Source organism: Prionailurus bengalensis, chromosome E4 (genome assembly GCF_016509475.1).
Source record: "Prionailurus bengalensis isolate Pbe53 chromosome E4, Fcat_Pben_1.1_paternal_pri, whole genome shotgun sequence".
Lineage (NCBI taxonomy): Eukaryota > Metazoa > Chordata > Mammalia > Carnivora > Felidae > Prionailurus > Prionailurus bengalensis.
Window position 1 is genome coordinate 57,552,746 of NC_057360.1, and position 25,251 is coordinate 57,577,996.

At 49.8% G+C, this 25,251-nt stretch overlaps 1 protein-coding gene across 3 annotated transcripts in view; it reads left to right on the top strand.

The window, feature by feature from the left end:
• The first annotated feature begins 1,824 nt into the window (after positions 1-1,824).
• Positions 1,825-25,251, top strand: part of MTARC2 (mitochondrial amidoxime reducing component 2) — a 37,405-nt gene continuing 13,978 nt past the window's right edge. The window contains exons 1-4 of one of the 3 annotated variants that reach the window (XM_043569209.1): positions 1,825-2,316; positions 7,994-8,167; positions 10,918-11,080; positions 12,039-12,179. In XM_043569209.1, coding sequence (XP_043425144.1) covers positions 2,030-2,316; positions 7,994-8,167; positions 10,918-11,080; positions 12,039-12,179 — 765 coding nt within the window. In that variant the 5' untranslated portion in view covers positions 1,825-2,029. The remainder of the gene's footprint in view (positions 2,317-7,993; positions 8,168-10,917; positions 11,081-12,038; positions 12,180-25,251) is intronic. The other 2 variants (XM_043569208.1, XM_043569207.1) reach the window with 2 other exon arrangements.

The window sequence follows — 25,251 nt, forward strand, 5'->3', positions numbered from 1 at the left end:
AAAAAAAAAAGTGTTAAAACCTCCGACTCCAGAGCCTTGTTTTCTTTCTCCTTTCACTGGCTGAATGCGGAGGTCGTCCAGTGTCTAGATGAGGGGAGAGCAACAACCCAGAAGGTGCCTGGGTCCTTGAATGGCTGCATTGACTAGGGCTCCAGTGCTGGCCTGCACCGAACTGGGATCTAAGCGAGAAATAAATTTGTACTTTATTAGACTGCTGAGATTTTGAAGTTATTTTAGCTTGTCTCACCCATAAGACCTGTTATGTGAGTTGAAGGTTGATTATCACCACACTCCGATCATCTGATTTGCACATCTCCCCGGGAGAGATGTACTACTGGGTGGCCCTAATTAATATTTCTGTTGGTTGCTCTGTTGGCTGCCGGAACCCATCTTCCCTTCGAGGGGGCTGGCTGGACAAGGGCAATATTCACCTTTTAGACTCTTTTTTCCCCCTCTGCTTCCTGGGTCGGTACTCTAATCAACGGTGTTTTAGTTAGACATATATTTGGAGAGGGGGAAGTTCAGGTGGGGATTTGACTTTCACTTTCACAAGGAACAGTGAGAGGGAGCCTTTCTCCTCCAGCTCCCTTCCCTTCTCCAGCCTCTTCCCGCCGTGGAAGGTGGCCCTCTTCCCTGGAGGGTGACTGATGCAGATTTGGGAGGTGGTTCATGGTTGCCTTCTTAAATGTTCCCAGAACTGTGCCACAATTTAAGAACCTTTTTTTTAACTTTTTTTTTTTTTTTGAGACAGAGACAGAGCATGAGCGGGGAAGGGTCAGAGAGAGAGGGAGACACAGAATCTGAAATAGGCTCCAGGCTCTGAGCTGTGGGCACAGAGCCTGACACGGGGCTCGAACTCAGGGACCGAGAGATCATGACCTGAGCCAAAGTCGGACACTCAGCGGACTGAGCCACCCAGGCGCCCCCCTCCCCCCGCCTTTTTTTTTTTTTTTTTTTTAAATAATAAACAGCCTCAAACCTGAACTAGTCTAAGAAAATCCCCTGTTCACTAAATAGCCTGCATGAATGGAGCTGGTCAAGATGAACTACAGCCAGACATTAAAGCAGGGAAAACAAATCTTATTCAGGAACTAGTGACAGGAGGGGAAAGAGCTGAGATCTAGTGCCATTTGGGCAGAGGCGACTGGGCAGGTTAAAGGGAGAAAGGGGGGGGGGTGTGGCGCTCAAGTGAAAAATGACAAAAGGCTGTGTCTGCCAGCTGGCAATTACTGAAGACAGGATTCCGTCCTCCCACAGAGACCGGAGACAAGCCCTGTCCTTCTCGACGACTCTCTTTCAAAAGAAAGGCTCTCAGGTCCCTGAGAAAGACATTTCTGAGTTGCACAAGATACATGCACATCTCAGAGGGACAGAGGAAGGATTCACACTTGTGAGCCCTTCTGAGCGAATGTTCTAGGACCTGGAGGTCAGGGGTGTGTCCTCAGCTGTGGGCCGGAACAAGCAGTGAAGCGTCCTTGCAGCAGGGAGCTCTGTCTCGGGCAGGCATTTTATTGGAGGTGGGGGGCCGGGGTCACCCCGGGGACCGGGCCTCACCCTGCCAGAGGCCACGCTGGCCTTGGGTCCGCTGTGGGTGCAGAGGTTTCCGGGGAGCGGGTGGGGGGAGGGCCCAAGTCCCGCAGGCCCCGGAGGGATCCGCCAGAGCAAGTAGTTGCTAAACGTTTCACAGCCTCGCGCTCCTCCGCCCGCGGTTTTGCTTCCCGGGTTCAGTTGGGAGCGCGCGACCCGGCCGCCGAGGGGCGCGCGCGAAAAGGGGCGTGGAGAGCGCGGGGGCGGCCCGAGGGGTGGTCCTGCGCGGGGACGGTCGCGGCGCAGGCAGGGGGCGCGCGCAGCGCGGGGAGAGCTGCGGCCTCACGTCCGGTTACCGCGCGGCCGCCTGCCACCTGGGCGCGTGCTGCAGGGACTAGAGGGCCGGCGACCCGGCGACCGCGGCTCGTCCCGCGCGCCCCGAACCTCCCGCGCCCCCGCGCCCCCCCCCCCCTCCTCCGCCCGCGCCCGCTCCCGCTCCGCCATGGGCGCCGCCGGCTCGTCGGCCCTGGGCCGCCTCGGCCTCCCCGCGTCGCGCCTCCCCGCGCAGCCCCGGCCCGGCTGGCTCGCGGTGACCGCGCTGGGACTGGCCGCCGTGGCGCTGGGGACCGTCGCCTGGCGCCGCGCGCGGTCCAGGCGGCGCCGGCGGCTGCAGCAGGTGGGCACGGTGGCGCAGCTCTGGATCTACCCGGTCAAGTCCTGCAAGGGGGTGGCGGTGAGCGCGGCGGAGTGCACGGCCCTGGGGCTGCGCTGCGGCCACCTGCGGGACAGGTAGGGCCGAGCCGGGCCGAACCGGGCCGGGGCTGCGCGATACCTGCCGGGGATCGGGTGGGGGCCCGCTCGCGGGAGGGAGAGTAGAGGTTTGCCTCCGGCGTTTCCTGGGCTGCCTGTTGGACGCCTTGCCTTTGATCCTTTACCTGGGAAGGTCAGTTCCTGTCTTGTTCAGATTTGGAAAGGTAGGTAGGTAGGTAGGGGCAAACCCCTGCCCCTCTCTAGATGAGAGGTTCCTCCTTTGTAGAAGGAGGGGGCTGACCCGGTCGTCTCCCAAGTCTCTTGCTAGTTCTGAACTTTCTGATTCTATCTTAGGTCTGTAGCTCAGTGGTAGAAAATAAAATGCTATGAGCACTCGTGGGCGGACCGCAGCAACGCTGAAACCAAGTCTTGTTCAAGGACACTTGAACTTTGGGCTTGCTGGAGTTTGTTCCTCACACGTCTCTAGTCCTGGGGAAGGTGCCTAGGAGACCCAGGAGGTGGGGAGACTTGACCCGCTTTCATAAGTAATGAGCAGAGTGAAGTTTTGTGTTGGGGAGATGGCGTATGGGGGGCTGCAAACGTAATATTTGCCATTAAGGGAAGAGTGTGTCCCCTCTCTCCAGAGGCAGAGTGGTCCTCAAGGAAGAACTTTGGGTAAAGTTTCCACCCACATAAGGCCTGGCGCATAGAAATTTCATTTCTCCTCTCTCAGAAAAGAAAAAGGTATCCTGTCGTTTAACTCATCCCAAAGGTGAGGCTACAGAAACATACTCCGTGACACAGAATTATGCAGGATATCTGGAAGGCTCGCTCGATATGGTGAAGGATGCTAAACTCTAGAAAGAGTGAACAAGGAAGAACAGAATCCCCGTCTTTTGTTCGTTTCAGTTAAGATGCCTTCCTATCTGGGATGGTTTTGCTGTGGTCCTCTCTGTATAGGGAGGAGGAGGTTTGCGAGGTGATTGTTCAAGGAATCTTCTAGCAGCGGCCGTCTGCTGCCCTGAGGTCCCTCTACGACACATGAATTCACTCTTCTCCGAAGACAGCTGTCTTTAACAAATGTGGACGCTCACAGCTTTGAAAAACTCCACACCCTGTCCTAGAGAAATATCGTGTATGCCGACCGTGTAACTCTTGGGGAGTTTCTGTCCACCTCCTTCCGGATTTCTAATCCTGGAGAGATTTTTAAAACTTTAATGTCCTGGGAGTCCCATCCCAGACCTATGGGATCAGAATCACCAAGAGTGAAGCCGTCTCAAGTCGTGTCTAGATCTCCCCGGGGGAATCTGATTCTGTGTTGAGAGGGTGGTGTCTGGGGGCCAGTAAGGAGAAGAGCTTGGTCGCAGCTTGTTCAAGCGTGACCGATTAGAAAAGCCTTCTTACTGCTGGGAAGACCACTTCACTTTAGTGATACTGGACACACTCCAAAAACAGCGAGGAGCGAATTCTCATGATGCACATCCAGAGAAAGTGGCTGTGCTACTTCCTTCCCCGCTTGAAGGACCGAAGTGATTTCTCAAGAGGGATTTCCGGTTCCTATCCGTGTCTCTTTTGATCGTCTAACGGCTGTTGTCTCACTTCTGGTTGTCACTGCTTTGCTGTGATTATTGCACTTTCAAAACAACCCCTTTCTTCCGTAAATGAAAAACAACAACAACAACAACAACTTTGTTTTGAACAACAAATGCGTGGGGTTGGGTGCGGTGGTGGGGTGTGGAGACTGGGATGAGACAGGGCAAGGCAGGGGAACATTGACTCAGTGCATCGGATGCCTCAGACCCCGAGCTGAATCCTGTCACGTAGATGATCTTATGCAAGCCTCATCACAGTCTTGTGGGCTAGATATTATCTCCACTCTGCAAAACAAAGAAAGAAACAAAAAACACAGTATCAGAAAGGATGAGCGTCTCACCCAAGATCACGAAACAGTTATGTGCTGGAGGGATTTGAACTCAGAGCTCTGTGGGTGCAGCAATCATGCGCTTTTTTCTGAAGGCACTGTGATTTAAAAAAGCAAAGGTTGTACTGAGCCTCAGGAGACCCGAGCCCAGTTGTCTAAACTCCCTGCACCTCATTTTTGTTTTTCATTCACAAAAGAGAGGGGTTGGACTTGACGGTCTCAAAGAGGCTATTTAATGTAGGTTTCATTTATTGAAGGATAATCAAAAGCAAGCTGGAAAGAACTCTGCTAAGTGACCGCTGTTCTCTCAACCTAAGACTTTCATAACGAAACTACTACTAGCCTTTAACGCAGGAAAAGACCTCTCGTATTTAATTCCATTTTGAACCTGTGTCTTTGGAACCCTTCTGAGAAGCTGGGTGGGTTCTTCCTCTCTAAAGGGCTCTGTGTCTCCGATTTCTAGAACTGTTTTGTTCAGAGCTCTGAACAGATCTGTGAATGTTTGGCTTGGGCACCCTGAACTTTGAGCCGGTTTAGAGGCCGCCTAGCAGAATGCTGGCCTTGCCTGATTGGCACAGACAGGGGGAGGGTTGGCTGCCCTCCTTGACCTTGTAAATCCGGCTCTCCTTAGTGGGCATATATGACTCAGTCTTTTGTGCATCTGCCGTACCCCTGCTGAAGCCAGCCCTGTATGTTTTGTGCACAGACTGTGATCTCCTAGAGAAATGAGATTTCTAATTTATTATCCTGAGTGTCATTTCCTCCTGACTTTACCCTCCTGCTGTCACCCGGTCCCTCCCCCCCCCCCCTGCTTTTTTCAGGCTCAGGCACTTCCACTTCCCAGGCCAATTTCTAAGTTTAGAAATAAGGTTTTCCAGCTGTCCTGGGCTCTGCTCTCCCACCTCTGTGGCTGTTCAGGGCACCACTGGGTTTTTTTTTTTTTTTTGGAGAATATGAGCTCCAGCCTCTGCATTGATTCTTACACCACACACCCATGCTTTATGCGTAAAGGAAGGTGTTCATTTTGGGACAACTTGGTCATGAAGAATCCACAATCCAGACTTAACATTCTTTCAGATCTGGCAGAACAGAGATGATTGTTCATTCACCGGGCATCGTTTGTGTGCAAGAGATGACAAATGGCATTACCCCAGTGGACAGGGTAATGAGGGTGGTCATGGTATGTTACAGGCAGCAGCGTTTTATCTTGGGTCGGTGTCTCTGTCCCGTCCCGGTGTTAGACTTCCTGCAAGCCGCCACTTGCCTTTCCGGTTGCAGCAGGTGGCGTAAAATGTCCAGCGCCCCCCACCGCCCCCAGCTCTTCTCATTGTGAACACCCAGGGGTGACCTCCTGTGCTGCAATACCACCGGCTGGAGCGCAGGGCGGCGCCTTTGAGCCCGTGGGAAGGGCTAAAGTGGAGGTGGATGGGGAAGGGGGGGGCGGGATGAGAAAACTCAGCCCAGCGAGGGACTCGCTGTCAGAAATAACCTGCAGACACCTGTTGGGACATGGGTCTGGCTTGTGTGCAGATCTCAGAGGGAGTCTTGTTTGGTGCTAAGACTCGTGGCCAGTTCGGAGTGCCGGCGGTGGTGGGGTTGACCAGAGCAGGGTCACCCGGAACTCCGCACCCACGGATGAGGCTGGAAATAGGAACAGGGCCCAGCCCGGGGGGGAATGGAGCTGTAACGGAGGAGCAGGGATTCCCTTGGCCACAGAACCCCATAGGTGAGTAGGCCAGACAACCCTGGGAACCTTCTTTACCTAGAAGGAAGGAGGCGGCTTCTCAGAGGGACGGAGCCTGCTACTGCCCAGCGTCACCAGCTCCGGGATGGGAACGGCCGAGACAGTTCCTAAGATGCCTTTGCACGGTCCTACCTCCCCTGCCATACCTGGACACCAACACGCATGCTGGTTAACAGGGCACAGGTGCCAGCGAGGGGGGAAGGGACACCACTAGGGTCCGGTGAGGGCAGGGACTGAGCTGTCTGCACCCTGAGATCAGACATCCTCATCAGGTTCTTGCAGGCGTTCCCACTTGGTTCCAGTCATATTTGGAAATGTCTCTCTTAGAGGAGCTGCCCCTCATTCTGGAAGGCTCTGTCCTTTTTGTCCTACTCACGTTTGGAAAGCCCCAGCTTTCAGCTGCTGCTTGTACACCAATGCCCGCAGAGTTCCTCACCCGCTGCACTTGTGTTCTGTCTAAAATGGGTATTGAGGGGCGTCTGGATGGCTCAGTCAGGTAAGCATCTGACTTTGGCTCAGGTCATGATCTCGCAGTTTGTGGGTTGGGGCCCCACATCAGGCTCTGTGCTGACAGCTCAGAGCCTGGAGCCTGCTTTGCATTCTGTGTCTCCCTCTCTCTCTGCCCCTCCCCGGCTCACACTCTGTTTCTCTCTCTCTCAAAACAAGTAAACATTAAAAAATGTTGAAAAAAAAGGATATTGAAACTTACTCTCTAGAGGGCAGAACGCTTTTTAAATTTTTTTCTTTTCTTTTTTTTTAGTAATCAAAGAGTGTGTGTGGAATAACCCAAAACATGCACTGTGCTGGAGATCAAAGCGTAGGCGACCTCCCTGGACCAGCCTTCCTTCCCCTTTCCAGCTTACCCATCCCCCCCACCCCCACCCCAGATAGGATGCAGTGTGAAAACCGAGGCTGGAATAGCAGCTCTCTAGAGATGAGTCGAGTTCTGATCTAACTTGTGGTTTGTGAGAATTTTCATTCTCTGAATCAGAACATGCGCACAAGGAAGAAAGGCTAATTGGGGGTCTCCTGACGACAGATCTGCGGGCCATGGGAAGTTAAACAGAGCGGAGGCCCGTTTGCATCCTTCAGAATCACGGACATAACAAGAATCTGTCTAGGGTTCTAGATGACTTGGGCCAGCAGTTTTGGCCCCATCTGGTTCCACAGTGAAAAGACCTAGAAGACATTTCGCTTCGACCAGGTGCTCGGAGGAGTGTTGAACAGACACAGGGAAGTTTCTGGCCAAAGCAAAGCCCCAAACTGAGCACCATAATTACTTAAGCGGTGAAGGGAAGGTCCCTAAATCAGCCTTATTTTCTGGATTTTTGGAACTGGGGATTTTCTTTTCTTCAAAAAACAATTTTTTTTAACGTTTTAAAATTTATTTTTGGGAGACAGAGACAGAGTGCCAGCAGGGGAGGGACAGAGAGAGAGGGAGACACAGAATCCGAAGCAGGCTCCAGGCACTGAGCTGTTCAGTACAGAGCCCGATGTGGGGCTCAAAGCCACAAACCGTGAGATCATGGCCTGAGCCAAAAGGTGGACGCTTAACTGACTGAGTCACCCAGGTGCCCCTTTTTATTTATTTATTTTTTTGATGTTTATTTTTCGAAGAGAAAGAGAGAGAGACAATGTGAGTGCACAAGCAGGGGAGGGGCAGAAAGAGGGGACAGGGGATCTGAAGTGGGCTCCATGCTGACAATAGCTTCAGTGCAACAAGCCTGATGTGGGGTTCGAACTCATGAACCACGAGATCATGATCTGAGCCAAAGTTGGACTGAGCCACCAAAGTGCCCCAAGAACTGGGGATTTTCACGCATTGGCCACATGTTCTCTCCCAGGGCTGTTTCTTGTAAAGAAGCTCCTTTTGGGGGCACCATGTTTTGGACCCAAAGAATTTGGCCAGGTCTGGATAATTGTCTGGGAAAAGATGGTTGGATCCTGAGTGCGGGCAGGGGGAGGGTTTTGGTGAAATAGAAAGCTAGACAGAAACCACTGAGAAGGGGGAAGAGGCTTTTCTGAGTGTGTTCTCGTCTGTTCCTTGGCAGGTTTTGGCTGGTGATTAAGGAAGATGGGCACATGGTCACCGCCCGGCAGGAGCCTCGCCTGGTGCTGGTGTCCATCACCTATGAGGGCGACCGCCTGATCCTCAGGGCTCCGGGCATGGACCAGCTGGTTTTGCCGGGCAAGCTGCCTTCTTCAAACAAGCTGCATGATTGCAGGTGCGCTGCCTGGGGCCCCTGGGGACCTGCAGCGGACTTGATTTTCCTGTGGGCTTCTCCCTGCACCCTGTCTTGTTACAGTGTCTATAGTAGCTGATGAGTTTGGTCAAGGAAATATTTTTAAAAAATGTTTGGTTATTTTGATAGCAAGAGAAAGAGAGAGAGGGATGGGGGAGGATTCCAAGCAGGTTCCATGCTATCAGCATGGAGCCCGACTCGGGGCTCAATCCCATGAGCCCTGAGATCATGACTGAGCCGAAATCAAGAGTCTAATGCTTAACCAACTAAGCCACCCAGGCAGGTGCACCGGTAAAGGAAATATTTAAGAGGTTTTTCCTGGGCTGGGATCAATCCCGTGGTCAAGTGCACGTGGATGAGGCAGAGAGCTGTTTCCAGGGTCCCTGGGATTTGTCTTAATCAGGTATGCTAAGGAGTGCAGATGTGGAAATGACCGTGATGTGTAAGGACATACAGATTCCTGGAAACAGGAGGCTTGGCATGTCATAGAGGGCCACATAGAGGGACCCCAGGGTTGGTCAGGAGGTGGGGGCTGAGGTAGGGTGGGAGGTCAGGGGGAACTCGAGCAAGAGCCTTATTGTGGTTTCCACAGGAGGTACCAGGCACGGCAGGATAAACAGCTTTAGGATTGGCTAGTTTGAGTAATTCCAGTGGGCTCTGGGGCATAGAGGTCCTGTCCCTGTTTGTCTGGTACCTGGCCCTGAGTATTCAGGCAGGGTGACAGTGGCCTGGAACGTAAAAGCAGACAGGCGAGGAGGCTGGGATGGGGGCTCTGGATAGGTTGTCATGCACACGAAAGGCGCCCTTGCAGGTGGGTCATTTACTACCTGTAGGAACTGACCAGACTTGGGAAGGACAGTTCCCTCCACGTCGGCGAGATCCCACGATGTCAAAGCATCAAAAAGACAGGAAATACGAAAGCATGATTGACACATATGGGGGGGTGGTGGACACAGGGCCAGTCTTTAGAGTTTGTCTCTGTTTATTCAAGTCGGAGGGGCTTCGCTTCAGCAGTGGCAGCCCGCCCCCAGCCAGGCAGACGAGGCGGTGAGTGGAGACTATACCAGCCGAATCTCAGGGTTGGGTGAGAGGAGTGCAGGAGCTTCTCGAGGTGATGTTGCAGCCTCTCAGGTCTGGGATTGAGACTGAGGCACCTGTTGCACCAGTCAGATGTGGGAGATTCCCACCTCTGGCCTCCTAGACACGTCTCCAGCCCTGGGCTTCCTTCCAGTCCGTAAGACCCCTGCAGGGCTGTCAAATGCCACGGCTCATGGGGGTCTTGTCTGGTGCTGCCCGAAAGTCCTAGAGGCTAGGGCACTTGTCATTTTCAGCATGTGGAAATTGAGGTTGTCCATAGGTCCCCAAGGCTCAGAGGATGGCCACAGAGTGCTCCCTGTGTCCTGATTGTATATTTTTTCAAGCAAAGTGTCTGAGCTTAAAACTACCCTTTGGAGCGCCTGGGTGGCTCAGTCAGTGAAGCGTCCAGCTTCAGCTCAGGTCATGATCTCGCGGTCCATGGGTTCCAGCCCCGCGTCGGGCTCTGTGCTGACAGCTCGGAGCCTGGAGCCCGCTTCGGATTCTGTGTCTCCCTCTCTCTCTGCCTCCCTCCTGTGTGTGCTCTGTCTCTCTCTCTCTCTCAAAAATGAATAAACATTAAAAAAAATTCAAAAGGATGATGGAACATTTTGTGTCAAATGTGGAAGAGCGTGGATTTTGCATAACATTCTGGAAGAATAGGAGAAGCCGAGGGGTTACCCCTTGAATGGCTGAGGGGTAGGTACCTCCTGCTGCAGGGATGGGGGAGAAGGGACCAGTGGAAGGGCAGCGTTTGGGAATGAGAGGGGTGCGTAGCTTTTAAACATTTTTTGTTAGTAGTGCTCAAGCAGAAAAAGCACTGTGTTATCTAATGGAATCTGTGCCTGCCTTGTGGGTAAGTACTGTATTATTATCTCCAGTTTACAACCGGAAACACAGCGTCAGGGGAGTTGAGTGCTTGGCGTGAAATCACAGAGTAGAGCACGGTGGCGTTTCAGATGCTGCCAGACTCCAAGCTCAGAGTCCCTTCTGAGAGCATCCTGCATCCTTGCTACTCAAAGTGTGGTCCGTGGACCAGCAGCTTAGCCGCCCCGAAGCCTGTCAGGCATGCACAGGCTCAGGCTCCAGTCAGACCTTCTGGATCAGCGTGTGCATTTTCACACGATCCCAGTGATGTGCAGGCATATTAGGCTTTGAGAGGTACCTACCCCTCAGCCATTCGAGGGGTAACCCCTCGGCTTCTCCTATTCTTCCAGAATGTTATGCAAAATCCACGCTCTTCCACATTTGACACAAAATGTTCCATCATCCTGCACATTCTGCAGATTCCCCTCCTGCTTCTGTTCAGCTTTGGCCGTTGGCCTGGAGACGTGCGGTCCAGCTGCTCTGTCTTTACAAATTTTTTTCGAATGTTTATGTATTTTTGAGAGAGATTGAGACCAAGCATGAGCGGGGGAGGGGCAGAGAGAGAGAGAGGGAGACACAGAATCCGAAGCAGGCTCCAGGCTCCGAGCCGTCAGCCCAGAGCCTGACGCGGGGCTCGAACTGAAGAACCGTGAGATCGTGACTGGAACCGAAGTCGGACGCTCAACTGACTGAGCCACCCAGGTGCCCCCAAGCTGTTCTGTCTTTAGCGCTAATCTCTCAGGGTGTTGAGGCAGGAGAATAACTCTGGTGTTTTCTTGTGACCCTTCCAGGCTGTTTGGGATGGACATCAAGGGCAGGGACTGTGGCGACCAGGCAGCTAAGTGGTTCACCAGCTTCTTGAAAACAGAAGCTTTCAGGTTGGTTCAGTTTGAGGATCACATGAAGGGAAGGTCATCGAAGAAAATTTTCTCTACCCTTGTACCGAATTACCAGGTGAGCTTACAGAGAGCTGCCCTTGGCTTCTGCCAGTCACCCCTCTGTGTCAGGCTTCCTTCTTGGGATCCCAGTTAGGAGAGTGTAGTCATGGCCGAGGGGAGGAGGACGGAGGGTGCGTTCTGGGCAGGTGTTGGGGATGGAGAGGGAAGGCCCTCCAGGTGGAGCGTGGAGGATAGATTGCGGCAGGTACCATGGAGGGAGAAGCTAGGGGTGACCCCCAGGGAGGTGGGGGGCTCAGGAGAAAACAGGTTGGGAAGGTGAAGTGAGAGGTTCCTTTGGGACTGAACCAGGTTTCCTAAAATTACAGAAGCGGGCTTTCTCCCAGGGCTCCCTTGGCCATCAGTGTGGTGTGGTTATTTTGGGCACTGAAAGGGTATCTTCTGAAGGAGGCCACCTCTGGGCCAGCTGTAGCCCAGAGACCACAGCCTTTGATTTTGCAGAAAATGCTAGCCGCTTGGGCAGCCCTCCCCTTCCTCCCTGAACTACAAGCTTTTTGAATGCTTTGTTCACTGCTGTTTCGCCACCTAGAACAGTGCTCGGTACAGAGCAGGTGCTTAATAAATGCATGTGGAGTGAATGGGTGCCGCCTGAAGAAATTATGGGGACAGTGTGGTAGATTGGCAGCCTGTTTTACAGCAGTGCTGTGGGAAGGGGGTCACTGCTGGGCGCTGGAGTGAGGAGCAGGGGGAGTCCTGGAAGGTGACGCAGCCCTGAGCCCTGGCTGTTGCCTTGTGTGTGTGTGAAGGGAGCCCCTGCGAGGCTCCGCAGCAGGAACCGGCCTGGCCCTGACTTTGGCTGTTTCCAAGACCATGGGGTCTTCTCCCCTCATTGAACACCACTGTCCCTCTGCATTGTGCCCCCTGTACACACCACTTCCAGACTTTGCTTAGCTTTCTGTTGGGCTGAGTCATTTCACGGGCCAGTGAGGCCTGATGGTGCCATGTTCTTGGCTCAGGTGGCCTACCCAGACTGCAGCCCGATCATGCTCCTCTCGGAAGCCTCCCTGGTGGATCTGAATACCAGGCTGGAGAAGAAACTGAAAATGGACCAGTTCAGACCCAGCATTGTGGTGACAGGCTGCGATGCCTTTGAGGAGGTAAGAGGCTCATAGCTTCTGTGCATTAAGCTCTAACGTGCTGATCAAGACGCTAACAGAACTGCTGTTCCTTTTACCCGGCGCCAACTCAGACCCTCCATGGGGTCTCTTCTTCCCCGAGACTTACCTTAACCTTGTGGAGTTGTGTCCCTATTGCTGCCACCATCACCTTGCTGGCCTCAGGGGTTCGCTGCTCACCCTTTCATGCCTGAGCCCCAAAGTGAGCAATCAGATCTCCACATTGCATTAAGTCTGACATGAGGCTAGACTGTATCATTATAGCTCAGAGATCACTAAAAGGAAATGAAGATGAAGAGAACAGCCAGGAGTGCTCAAGGATTTGAGATTCCTGGAAGGCCCAGACCCCAGAGTGGAGGCCGAGAGGATACAGGAGATCTGCCTTGTGAACAGGGCCCTGGAGACATTGTGTGCCATGGCCTGAGTTCTCTCCCAGAGGACCCACATCCTCTCCTGCATGGCTGATGGCAGAAATTTCCATCCTCTCCAGACACAGCCCCTTGTAGCCCTAAGGGGACAAGCACATCAGAGCCCAGCTGTCCTGCAGTCTGTATGGAAATACATAACTGGGTGTTGCTCTGTGCTAAGAAATGTTGGCAGTCCTATTAAACATTGGGGGTGGGCTAAGCTTTATGGACTTATCCCTGGAAGTAATGACAGCAAATCCATTTATTGGGTGTTTTCTGGGTACCAGGCACCGAACTAATGTATTACTTCATATCAATTACTCATTTGATCCCAACGACAACCCTGTGAGGTCTTTACTATTGTCTCCTTTCTATAAGGAAATTGAAGCTGGGAGGTATTACCTACTTGTTGGTCATGTAGTGGATGGTTCTGGCATTAGCACCTCAGACTTGTAACTCCAGTTTCTGAGGTGTAGGAGTCGTGGTTCCAATTTAGAAATCCCAAATAGCTGACTCTGAGGGGAGAGGCTCTCCATTCATTGCCCCCTTGGGTGGCCACATTTCCTTTTGTGTGAGTAAAATGTGCCCCTATTTGCTGATAAGTGTTGTCCTTTAGAATAAACCTTTGTATTGAGGGGCCCTTGGGTGGTTCAATCCGTTGATATCAGCTCAGGTCATGATCCCAGGGTTATGGGCTCCATGCTGAGCGTGGAGCCTGCTTAAGATTCTCTGTCTCCCTCTGCTTCTCTCCCTGGCTTGTGTTTGCTCTTTCTCTAGAAAAAAAGAAAAAAAAAAGAATAAATCTTTGCATCCAGTGTAGTATAAATTCTTTCATACGTAGGCACTTTATCTGGTAATTTAAAAAATAGCAGTATATACAGAAGTTTTCTACTTGTTGATGTTATCCTGTCATATGTTATCTATTTCCTATAATTTCTCTTTACATTCATTAAAATGTTTTTCTTTTAAAGTTTATTTATTTTTTGAGAGAGAGAGAGGGCACAAGCAGGTGATGGGCAGAGAGAGGAGGAGAGACAGAATCCCAAGCAGAATCCCAGACAGAATCCAAAGCAGGCTCCAGGCTCTGAGCAGACAGCACAGAGCCCTATGTGGGGCTTGAACTCATGAACTGTGAGACCATGACCTGAGCCAAGATCAAGAGTCAGATGCCTGGGGCATCTGTTGGTTAAGCATCTTACTTCCGCTCAGGTCATGATCTCACGGTTCATGGGTTTGAGCCCCGCGTCGGGCTCTGTGCTGACAGCTCAGAGCCTGGAGCCTGCTTCAGATTCTGTGTCTCCCTCTTTCTCTCTCTGCCCCTCCCCCACTTGTGCTCTCCCTTTCTCTCAAAAATAAATAAATAGACATTAAAAAAAAAAAGTCAGATGCTCAACCAACTGAGCCATCCAGGTGTCCCCAAAATGTTTTTTTTTCCCAAATTGATAATCTGTAACGGGCCAGGCACTGTGGCTGGGAGCCCTGGATACAGAGGTGAAAAGATACAGATCCTACCCTTCAGAATTCCCTGATATGAGCAGAAGAGCCTCAAGGCAATGACAGCATGGTGTGAGAAGAACTGTAATGCACATGCTTAGCCGGTGCCTAGGATGTTTAGAAGTAGAAGTGCCTAAGTCTGCCTGTCGAAGGGGGGTGTGGGGGTGGGTCAGATCAAGCCACCTCGAAGCCATGCTGTGTATGTGTATAGCTGTGTGTGCTCTGTGTGCCTGCAAGGGTGAGCGAGGGTCGTTGTGGGTATCAGAGGCAGCCAGTTGAAGACCTAAAAGCACGTGAGGCCATGGCATTGAGGGGTGCCCGGGAGCATTTCAGAAGCACAGAACTCTGGGGGCGAAAGAGAAGTGGCAGGAGGAGGCTGGACCCAGAGCTGGCTGGAGCCCGCCAGGCCAAGGGGTTTGCATTTTATATTGTGGATATTGAAAGCAGGTGATGGTTTTGAACAAGGAGGCAATTCGTATTTATATCCCTCAAGCAGATGTTACTGAGGGGAGCACAGTGTGCCAGGCCTGCTGTTACTCTGGCAGCTCTCTAGAATGTGCCCGGGAAGGAAGGGAGACCCAAGACTGGAACACCAGTGCGGTGCTTAATCACCAGAGGGTCTTTTTGAAAAGCTGTAGATTAGTGGGCCTTACCTGAAGCCCGCATGAAATTCGTGATAAGGCCCACGACCGCACTGGAGGCCCCAGCCCTCGGGAGTCTCATGCCGGCGGCTACAGATGAGGCAGGACAGGACGGGACCTTGATGCTCTTGGGCTGTCGGCACCTTGAGGGAAGAGTCTCGATTTTTCTCCCCAGGAATAAATCCAGATTTTGTGGGGCTTGGAGTTGATACAATCTGGGGGGCTTCCTTCAGAAAAGAAAATAGCCGTTAGGTACAGGGCCTAGAAGGGGTCTGGTGCAAGAGAGGGGCCTAGCCTGCCTGTTTCTCCCCCGTGGTCTAGTAGTGTGCACGAGGGTGGAGCCCTTAGACGCTGCATGCTCTGCGGTAATGCAAGTGGCCGGGAATTGGATTAGAAATTAGTCCGTGGGGACGCCCGGGTGGCTCAGTCGAAGTGTCCGAAGTGAGACACGATCTTACGGATCGGGAGTGCGAGCCCTACATCGGGCTCTCTGCTGTCTGCGCGGAGCCTGCTTTGGATCCTCTGTCCCCCTCTCTGCCCCTTCTCCGCGCTTTCTCTCTCTCTCAAAAGAAGAAAAAACAAAAAAGAAATTAGTACATGAAGCAAAAGTTCTGTCACAGGAATCCTATAATTACTCCATCATTTTCTGAGGAATTTTATTTTAGGGAATACAATTTTTCTTGATTTATCTCTACTGAAGATACGAATTTATAAAAAAAATTTTTTTTAATGTTTATTAATTTTTGAGAGACAGAGTGCAAGCAGGGGAGGGACAGAGAGAGAGGGAGACACAGAATCGGAAACAGGCTCCAGGCTCTGAGCTGTCAGCACAGAGCCTGACTCAGGGCTCGAACTCAAGAGCTGTGAGATCATGACCTGAGCCGAAGTCGGACGCTTAACCGGCTGAGCCACCCAGGTGCCCCTGAAGATACTAATTTTAGTAAGATTTTCAGCCAGGGGAATAAGAAGAAAAGACACTTTTTTTTTTTTTTTTAAGTTTATTTATTTTGAGACAGAGAGTGAAAATCCCAAGCAGGCTCTGCGCGGTCAGCACTGAGCCCAACGTGTGGCTCAGGGCTCGAACTAATGAACCGTGAGATCATGGCCTGAGCAGAAACTGAGAGCTGGATGCTTAGTCGACTGAGCCACCCAGGCGCCCCAAAAAGATGCCCTATAGCCAGATTCCTGGCTAAAGATTTTTGCTTTCCTGGGATTTGCTAAGAATTTTTGTTCTCCTGTAACTTGTCAAAGTGAACCTAAGGCTAATGTGAGCCTAAACTCATCCTCCTAGGCAATTTGAGTAGGTGGAGTTTTATTTTTTTTAATTAAAAAAAATGTTAAGTGACCTTGTGTTCTCTGTTTTATTCCTGCATGGTGATGGGCTTACTGACATAATACCTAAGGCAGAATACTCTTTTTTTCTTTATTTTTAAATGTTTATTTATATTTGAAAGAGAGACACAGTGCAAGCAGGGGAGGGGCAGAGAGAGGGAGACACGGAATCTGAAGCAGGCTCCAGGCTCTGAGCTGTCAGCGCAGAGCCTGTGACACGGGGCTCGAACCCACAGACCACGAGATCATGACCTGAGCCGGAGTTGGATGCTTAACCGAGTGAGCCACCCAGGCACCCCAGGCAGAATACTCTTCTTTTTCTAGAAAAGTCTTCTGATGGTACACATTTTAAAAAACCCTTGGTATAAAATGATGCTAATGTTGCCAGTTTATTCTTCCCAATAATAAGCCCAATAATTAAGGGCCTGATGCATTAACCTGTCTACCTGGTGCAGTTGTACAACCATAACCTTTCAATTAGTGGGACTGTATAAAATATTAATGATAATATTCATAAATATTTAATAGAGCAACTAATAATAAAAAAATAGCAAATCTAAGCATGGTGCAAGAAGTCAGGCCATTATTTATCGCAAAAATCCAGAGCAATAGTAGAATGCATTGTGCAACATTTACTCTTTGTGACCCGAAAAGTACTTTGTACTTTTTTCTACGTAACTCCCGAATAGTAAGCACATTTTCAAAGGTGGCGTCTCTTGGGCCAGTGCAATGCATGAGGGTTCTGGGAAGGCAGAGCAGTGGAATTTAAAAAGAGGACAATTGACTAATGCTTCTTATCTGTGTGGTTGGCCATTGCAGGAGTTAGTGTTTCCCGAACTTTGCTCACTATTCTGGTGAACTAGACTTGGCTTTTTTTTTTTCCGGAATATGTTGTTCATATCCTTTCTCACTCCGCAGTATGGAAGAACTGGGGAGAGCCTGCCAGAGATTTGGTGTGTTCCCTGTCACTGTCAGTCTGTCACTTCTGTTCTTCCAGAAGCTTCCAGAGAGGTGGTAGGTCTTGAAGCCAGGCGGCTGTGGTTGGGTCCTGACCCTCATCACTCCCTGGCTGTGTGGACTGGGGGCTCTCACTACTCTCTCCTTGGCAGCTGCTGAAAAATAAAGTTTTTGCAAACCATCATCCCCCACATTTTCATTCCCCCAAATCTGATTTGGGATGAGTTGGGATTTTATTTGGGGGCTTAGATTAGAAGTCTCCATCCTGGAATAAGAACGTCCTCTGCCTGGCTTCCGGGATTCCTGAAGTAGCAATGATAAGAACACCATATAAAACAGGAACAAAACAACAGTAACCACAACACTCAAAATCCTCACGTGTGTATTAAATCACAGGCACTATGCCGGAGGTTCACATGTGGTATCTGGTTTTTTTTGTTTGTTTCAAGTTTATTTATTTTAAGAGAGAGAAAGAGAGAGAGAGAGAGAGAATCCCAAGCAGCTTCCAGGCTCTGAGGCGTCAGCACAGAGCCCAGCTTGGGGCTCGAACTCACGAATGGTGAGATCATGACCTGAGCCGAAGTCGGACACCCAACTGACTGAGCCACCCAGGCGCCCCTATTTTTATTTCTTAAATATTTATTTATTTTAAAGGAGAGAGAGCACACACATGAGCTAGTGGGGGAGGGGCAGAGAGAGAGAGGGAGACAGAGAGAATCCCGAGCAGGCCCCACAGCACTGCCAGCCTGGAGCCCGACGTGGGGCTGGAACTCACAAACCGGGAGATCACAGTCTGAGCCGAAATCAAGAGTTGGACCAACTGAGCCACCCAGGCACCCCAAGACTTTTTTTTTTTAGAGCAGTTACAGGTTAACAGTAAAATGGAGAGGAAATTGTGAAGATTTCCCATAGACTCCCTGCCCCCACATATGCACAGCCTCCTTCATTAGCAAAGTTGCTCACCAGAATGATACCTTTTTTTTTTTTTTTACTAAGGATGGACCTACACTGACACATCATGGTCACACAAAGTCCACAGCTCACCTGAAGGTTCTCTTTTGCTGTGGTACATCCTGTGGGTCGGGGCAAATGTATAATGACACCCCCCAACACTGTAAAACTTGCAAGTGTTTTCACTGCCCTAAAAATCCTTTGTGTTCTGCCTATTCACCTTCTCCCCGCCCCACCCCCACACCTCTGGCAACCACTGAGCTTTTTATAGTCTCTGCAGTTTGCCTTTTCTCCAATGTCCCATGTTTGGAATCCTACAGTATGTAGATTTCTCATATTGGCTTGTTTCGCTTGGTGATACGCATTTAAGATTCCTCCGTGTCTTTTCATGGTTTAATAGCTCATTTCTTTTTAGCGCTGAATAATTTTCTGTTGTCAGAACGTACCGCAGTGTGACGTATCCATTCACCTACTGAAGGATATCTTGGTTCCTTCCGAGTTTCGGCAGTTATGAGATGTCATGTTTCACGTTGGTTCAGGGTGAAAAATGTTCGGTAGTCATCAAAGAAGGTAGTGTTTTCACCTCTCTCTTTTTTTTTTTTTTTAAACTTTTAACTTTTATTTATTTTTGAGACAGAGAGACAGAGCATGAATGGGGGAGGGTCAGAGAGAGAGGGAGACACAGAATCTGAAACAGGCTCCAGGCTCTGAGCTGTCAGCACAGAGCCCGACTCGGGGCTCAAACTCATGGACTGTGAGGTCAGCCGCTTAACTGACTGAGCTACCCAGGTGCCCCTTCACCTCTCTTATGGAGCTGTGGAAGCTGAGACTCGGAGAAGTTGAGTTACTTGCCTCACGTCGCCTAACTGGCCTGTGGCCGGTGACGATTTGTGCTGTGGCATAATGTTCTTTGGCAGAAAGAAGTTAAGCCCAAATCTCATGTTCATGGACTTTGCTAGAAGCAAGCTGAAAGCCCCAAACAGTCATTTTTCTTTCTGAATGAATGAAAAGCACCAAGACGAGGCCTGAGGAATGTGGGTGCGGATTCAGGGGCCACACTCAGCCCCCCTTAGGCTATTCCTGCTTGCCTTTCAAGTGAGGAGACCCATGCCCTCGTCTGGGCTGCTTTCCTGACCTGCCCATTTTGTTAGGAGCCTCAAGCAAGGCCCTTGCACAAGCCTGTCCTTATTTACAAAAGCCAAAATGATGAAAAGGGAGACAGGACTCCTGGGTAGGGGGCAGAGTAACCCACGTTTCGAAAGGATTTGCTAGTGGAGTCGGTACCTTTACTTAAGGAGAGCTCCTTATGCATTTGCCTTTTTGTTTACATCTCAGTAACTTGAGGCGTTTACTCTAGAGACGTTTAGGGTCCGGGAAAGGGGGAGCTGAAGAATGGAAAGCCAAATCCTAGGGCTTCAGCTCCTTTCCGGTCACGACGAAATGAGAATACCTCTGTGGGATTCCGCATGGCCCCACGCTGCTTCGTCCTCCACTGCACCCACCGGGCAAATGAAACACCCCCTGGGAAGCCCATGGCCGGGAAGATGAGCGGATGTTGGCTAAGAAGGAATGTGTTGAGGTCTTCCTGGGCAGCTGTTTCCAAACTGGCTACACATCACATTGGAGGGGTTTACACAGGCCTGATGCTGGGTTCCTGGGGCGGCCTGGGCAGAGGAGCCTTTAAGGCCCCCCTGATGATTGCAGCCTGCAGCCAGGCTGCAGAGCCCCTGGCCTGGGGTCTTCCTGGGAGCAAGGTAATTACAGGAGCTGCAAGTGGATGTGGAGACCAGGGGGGCCACTCTGTGAGCTTGACCTTACTCCTCTCTGAGCACTCTTTTCTGATTTTATTAAGAGGTTTTTTTTTTTTTTTAACGTGTGTTTATTTTTGAGAGAGAGAGACAGCATGAGTGGGGAAGGGGCAGAGAGAGAGGGAGACACAGAATCCGAAGCGGGCTCCGGGCTCTGAGCTGTCGGCACAGAGCCCGACACGGGGCTCGAACCCACAAACCGCGAGATCATGACCTGAGCTGAAGTCGGATGCCTAACCGACTGGGCCACCCAGACGCCCCTGTTTTCTGATTTTAAAGTTGACAAATTTTGCTAATGGATTTTAAAGGTTCTTTGTAGCCCTAATGTTGTATAATTTCTTTTGTCTTTTTCTTCTGTTAGGCTGTGTGTGTGTGTGTGTGTGTGAGAGAGAGAGAGAGAGAGAGAGAGAGAGAGAGATCAGTAAAGGCACTTTATCACAAATATCTCTCAAACCTCTCCAATATGACCTCTTTCTTGGCTTTTTTTTTTTTTTTTTTTTACATAAACACTTCCCTTTGTACATTCTACGTTCCATTTTTTTTTTTATAAGTGAGCACGTTTAATCTTTCTAACAATCACATAAGGTTGGTTTCTCAAGATCTCCTTCACTGTCTTTTTCTTACTTATCCCTGGTCCTGAATGAGCAAACCTTTAAACTGTTGAACTGAATTAGGGGCGGGGATCTGGCTACCGAATCGTGTTTAACATATTTTACCTGTGCCTGTAGATATGTTAACTTTTCAGATCACGAAGGAAATAAAAGCCTTCAATGACAAAAGTACGTGGGTATTCCCTTTGAGCAGGTATGATCCCACAAACATACACATTTATGCATCACAGGTAAGGTACTTATCTTAAAATGGAAGTCTACTTACCGTACAGGGTTACGTTGGTTTCAGGTATACAAAATCGTGGTCCGGCAATTCTGCGTTTTAGTGCTCACCATGATCAGGGTAGTCACAGTGCAACATTATTTCTGTAGTTTTAACTGTATTCCCTACGTTGTACTGTTCATTTCTGTGACTGAATTATTTTGTAACCGGAAGTTTGTATCTCTTAATCCCCTTTACTTCTTTCACCCATCCCCTCCCGAACCGTGAGATCATGACATGAGCCGAAGTCAGATGATTGACTGAGCCACCGAGGAGTCCCTATTTTTTTTTTTTTTTATATTCCACATGGGTGAAATCGTATGTATTTGTCTTTCTCTGTCTGACTTACCTCACTTTGCGTAATACCCTCTAGGTCCGTCCATGTTGTGGTAAATGGCAAGATCTTTTTTGTGGCTGAATAATATTCCATTGTAAATGTATACCACCTCTTTTGTGACCATTCATGTATTGATGGACACTTCGGCTGCTTCCGGATCTTGGCTACTGTAAATAAGGCCGCGATGAACATAGGGGTGCATGTATCTTTTTGAATCAGTGTTTTCATATTCTCTGGGTAAATACCCAGTATTGGAATTATTGGATCATATGGTAATTCTATTTTTAATTTTTTTATTATTACTTTAATTAAAATTTTTAAAAATGCTTATTTTTTAATCTTTATTTTTTTTGAGAGAGAGACAAGGGTATGAGCAGGGGAGGAGCAGAGAAAGAGGGAGACACAGAATTCGAAGCAGGTTCTAGGCCCCAAGCTGTCAGCACAGAGCCCGACGCGGGGCTCCAACTCACAAACCATGAGATCGTGACCTGAGCCGAAGTCAGACATTCAACCGACTGAGCCACCCGGGCGTCCCATGTTTATTTTTTGAGAGAAAGAGAGAGAGAGAGAGTGAGCAGGGGAGGGGCAGAGAGAGAGGGAGACACAGAATCCAAAGCAGGCTCCAGGCTCCGAGCTGTCAGCACAGAGCCTGACGTGGGGCTCGAACCCACGAACCTCGAAATCTTGACCCTGGCCGAAGTTGGACGCTCAACCAGCTGAACCACCCAGGCACCCCTTCTAGTTTTAATTTTTTAAGGAACCTCCACACTGCTTTCCACAGTGTCTGCACCAGTTTGCGTTCCCTCCAACAGTGCACGGGGGTTCCTCTTTCTCCGTGTCCTCGAAGAGTGGCCATTTGCTTTAAAAGCTACCCTAGAGAATAGCCCACAAATACAGATGCTCAGGTAGTGATGATGGAAGAATAGTGGAGGTAGGAGTCATCTGGGGCCCCCCCCCCCACTCATCCCCCTCTCTCGTCTGCTGGAGGATTGTGATTCTCAGTGTGGGCTGTGGGTGCTGAAGAGCAGTTCAAAGCCCCCAGGCTGCTGCCTTTGGGAATGGAACCAGTGGCTGCTTCTCCCCAACTCTGCTATTGGTGGGTGTGGGGCCCCTTAGCATCCGTCAGGAGCTGAGCCTGAGGGGAGACTGGGGTCTCTCACTCCATGAGGCACTGGAAACCTCGTGGTTCTCACCTCCCTGAGAGGAGCCTGGGACAGGTTCAGCCGCATCAGCCCCGAAGAGTATCCAACCCAGTGCATGCACCTCAGAGATGCACAAACAGCCAGGATTCAGGGTCTCCCCTCTCCACTTTTGTAACTTGTGGCTGCCGTTGCTTCGGTTCGGCGGCCTCCAGGGAATGGAAGCTAGCTTGGCAGAAAGGCTGAGGCTTCCGTCCCGCCCTTCTGCCTGGATTTCCCCAAACAACGAATTCCTCCTGGCACATTTATTATGCATGGAGGTTTACAGGAGTGTGTCTCCTTTGATTCTGTAGGAACATACACCAGCCAGCGTGTAACAGGAGGAGACTTACACTTTCAGGATAAAACGCACTGCGTCTCCACCCAGTGTTCTCCAGCATACACGAGAAAGCCTCCGAGAGAATCTGGAACCCGGGCTGCAGAGATGGGGAAAGCTTTTCAATGATTTAATTTAAGAATCTTTTTCAGATAAAGTTAATTTTTTTTTTTTTTTGGCACAAAGGTAATTTCTTAAGTGTGGCTTACTCTGGGGACGCCTGGGTGACTCAGTCGATTAAGTGACGTAAGCCCAGGTCATGATCTCACAGTTTGTGGGTTCAGGCCCCGCGTCGGGCTCTGTGCTGACAGCTCGGAGCCTGGAGCCTGCTTCGGATCCTGTGCCTCCCTCTCTCTCTGCCCCTCCCCTGCTCGCGCTCTGTCTCTCTCTCTCTCTCTCAAAAATAAATAAACATTAAAAAAAATTAAAAAAAAAAAAGAACCACTTCCTCTGTGGTTCTGTATTAGTGTATCTTTGAACTCTGCAATGACTCACTTAGCCATTTCTTTGTGATTGAGCCTGTAGGTGGTTTTCCATTTCCCCTTACATAATTAATAAGCAGCTTTGTAAAACAGTCTTTGTCTACATTTCTCAACTGATTCTTAAGAAATGCTGACTCAGGATTTTATTTATTTGTTAAAAATACCGTTTAATGTTTATTTTTGAGAGAGAGCAAGTAGGGGAGGAACAGACAGAGGGAGACACAGAATCGGAAGCAGGCTCCAGGCTCCGAGCTGTCAGCACAGAGCCCGACAAGGGGTTGGAACTCACGAACCATGAGATCGTGACCTCAGTTGAAGTTGGACACTTAACTGACTGAGCCACCCGGGCGCCCTTAAGTCAGAACTTTCAAGGCTTTCCGTATATATTGCCAAATTGCTTTGCAGAAGCATAGCGATCATACCAATTTATGTTCCCACAAGCTGAGCAGAAGAGCGCCTTTTTTCTTATGCCCTTGCCAGCATCGATGCCTGTAATCCTTACTAAATCTGCTAAGTGAAAAGTCGCATCTCATGTAAATTGCTAATTCCTAGTGTATGGCATCTTGTGTTAGTCGGTGAAGGAAGTTTGGCTGTGACGTGGAGTTTTACTTCAGCTAAGGAAACTTGTTCCCTGCAAGTTTACACATTGGCCTAGATTCTGGAACACTCATGCTTGCAACAGACGTTTATCGAGGTTTACTGGGTGCTCGTCTCTGAGATAGATGCTGAAATTACAGAAATGAAGCCACTGTGTCTGACTGCAGGGGTCTCAGGACGAAGCAGGATCAAGGGCTCAGTAGCTGGATGGTTGAGGTACAGATAAGGGCTGAGATGTGTAACCACACTCGAGGGAGCCCAGAGAAAGGGACACTCCGTGCGTGGTGTGTGTGTGTGTGTGTGTGTGTGTGTGTGTGTGTAGGAAGAATGCCACAGGGTTTCTTTTTAAAAAAATTTTTTTAATGCTTATTTATTTATTAAAAAATTTTTTTTTATGTTTTTATTTATTTTTGAGATAGAGACAGAGCATGAGCAGGGGAGGGGCAGAGAGAGAGACACAGAATCTGAAACAGTCTCCGGGCTGTGAGCTGTCAGCACTGAGTCCAATGCAGGGCTCGAACTCACAGACCATTATAAGCTCATGACCTGAGGTGCCCCAATGCTTATTTATTTTTGAGAGAGAGAGAGAGAGAGAGAGAAGAGAAAAGAGAGACTGGGGGGGGGGGGAGGGTAGAGAAAGAGAGACACACACAGAATCCTAAGCAGGCTCCAGGCTCTAACCTGTCAGCACAAAGCCCGACACAGGGCTCAAACTCACAAACCATTAGATCATAACCTGAGACAAAGTCGCATGCTTAACCGACTGAGCCACCCAGGCACCCCTAATTTTATGCATTCTCAATTCACACTAATTTTAATAAGGGGGTCTTATTATTTTCATCTAAGAAGTGAGTTACTAATTACATTTAAACTTGCTTAGTGTTTTTTTACTGTAAGTAACCCTTTGCACCCAAAATGCCAGCCATGATCAGATTAGGATGAGAGTGATGTTATTATATAAAGTTATTAATATTTTCATAGGTGATTAGAACTGGGGAGCCTCAGACAATTTCTGTGAATGCAGACAGTATGTTATTCTAAACTGGGTCCTGCAGTTCTCTAAGAGTGAAAGAGCAAGATTGAATCTGTTTTATTAAGCTAGGAACCCCAACTGAACTGTTCAGACTTTCCTGCCTCATATCATAGTCATGAAGTAGAGTTTCTACAGATCTGTGGCTTAAAATATGAAATTCACCATCCCTTGTACGAAGGCATTGGAAGGGAGGTACTTGAGGGCGAGCAACCCGCTGGGAACCTATGGGCTCACATTCTTTGGGCCACAGCACCCTCGTGTGGCCAAATCCATCCTTTTGGGCTGCCCCCAGGCCAGGGTAGCACCGCGCCCATCACTTACCTGTGCAGAGGCCATATTACTGGTCACGCTCCTGGTGGGGGATGGTGGGGGATGGTGGTGGAAGGTGGGGGGAGTGGGGGAGGTAAGGGGGGGTGGGGATCACATTCTGCCAGGTGAGCCACCTGTTCTGATTGTCTTGCAGTTTTGCTGTTCGCATAGGGCGCATAATAGGGTACAGAGATTCTGTTTGATCTGTTTGATCTGGTGATCCTTGCCTTTTACGAGGGCTGTGTAGTCCATCCGTCGACTGCTTGTTTGGAACACAGACTTTATTTTTTTTTTTAATTTTTTTTAACGTTTTATTTA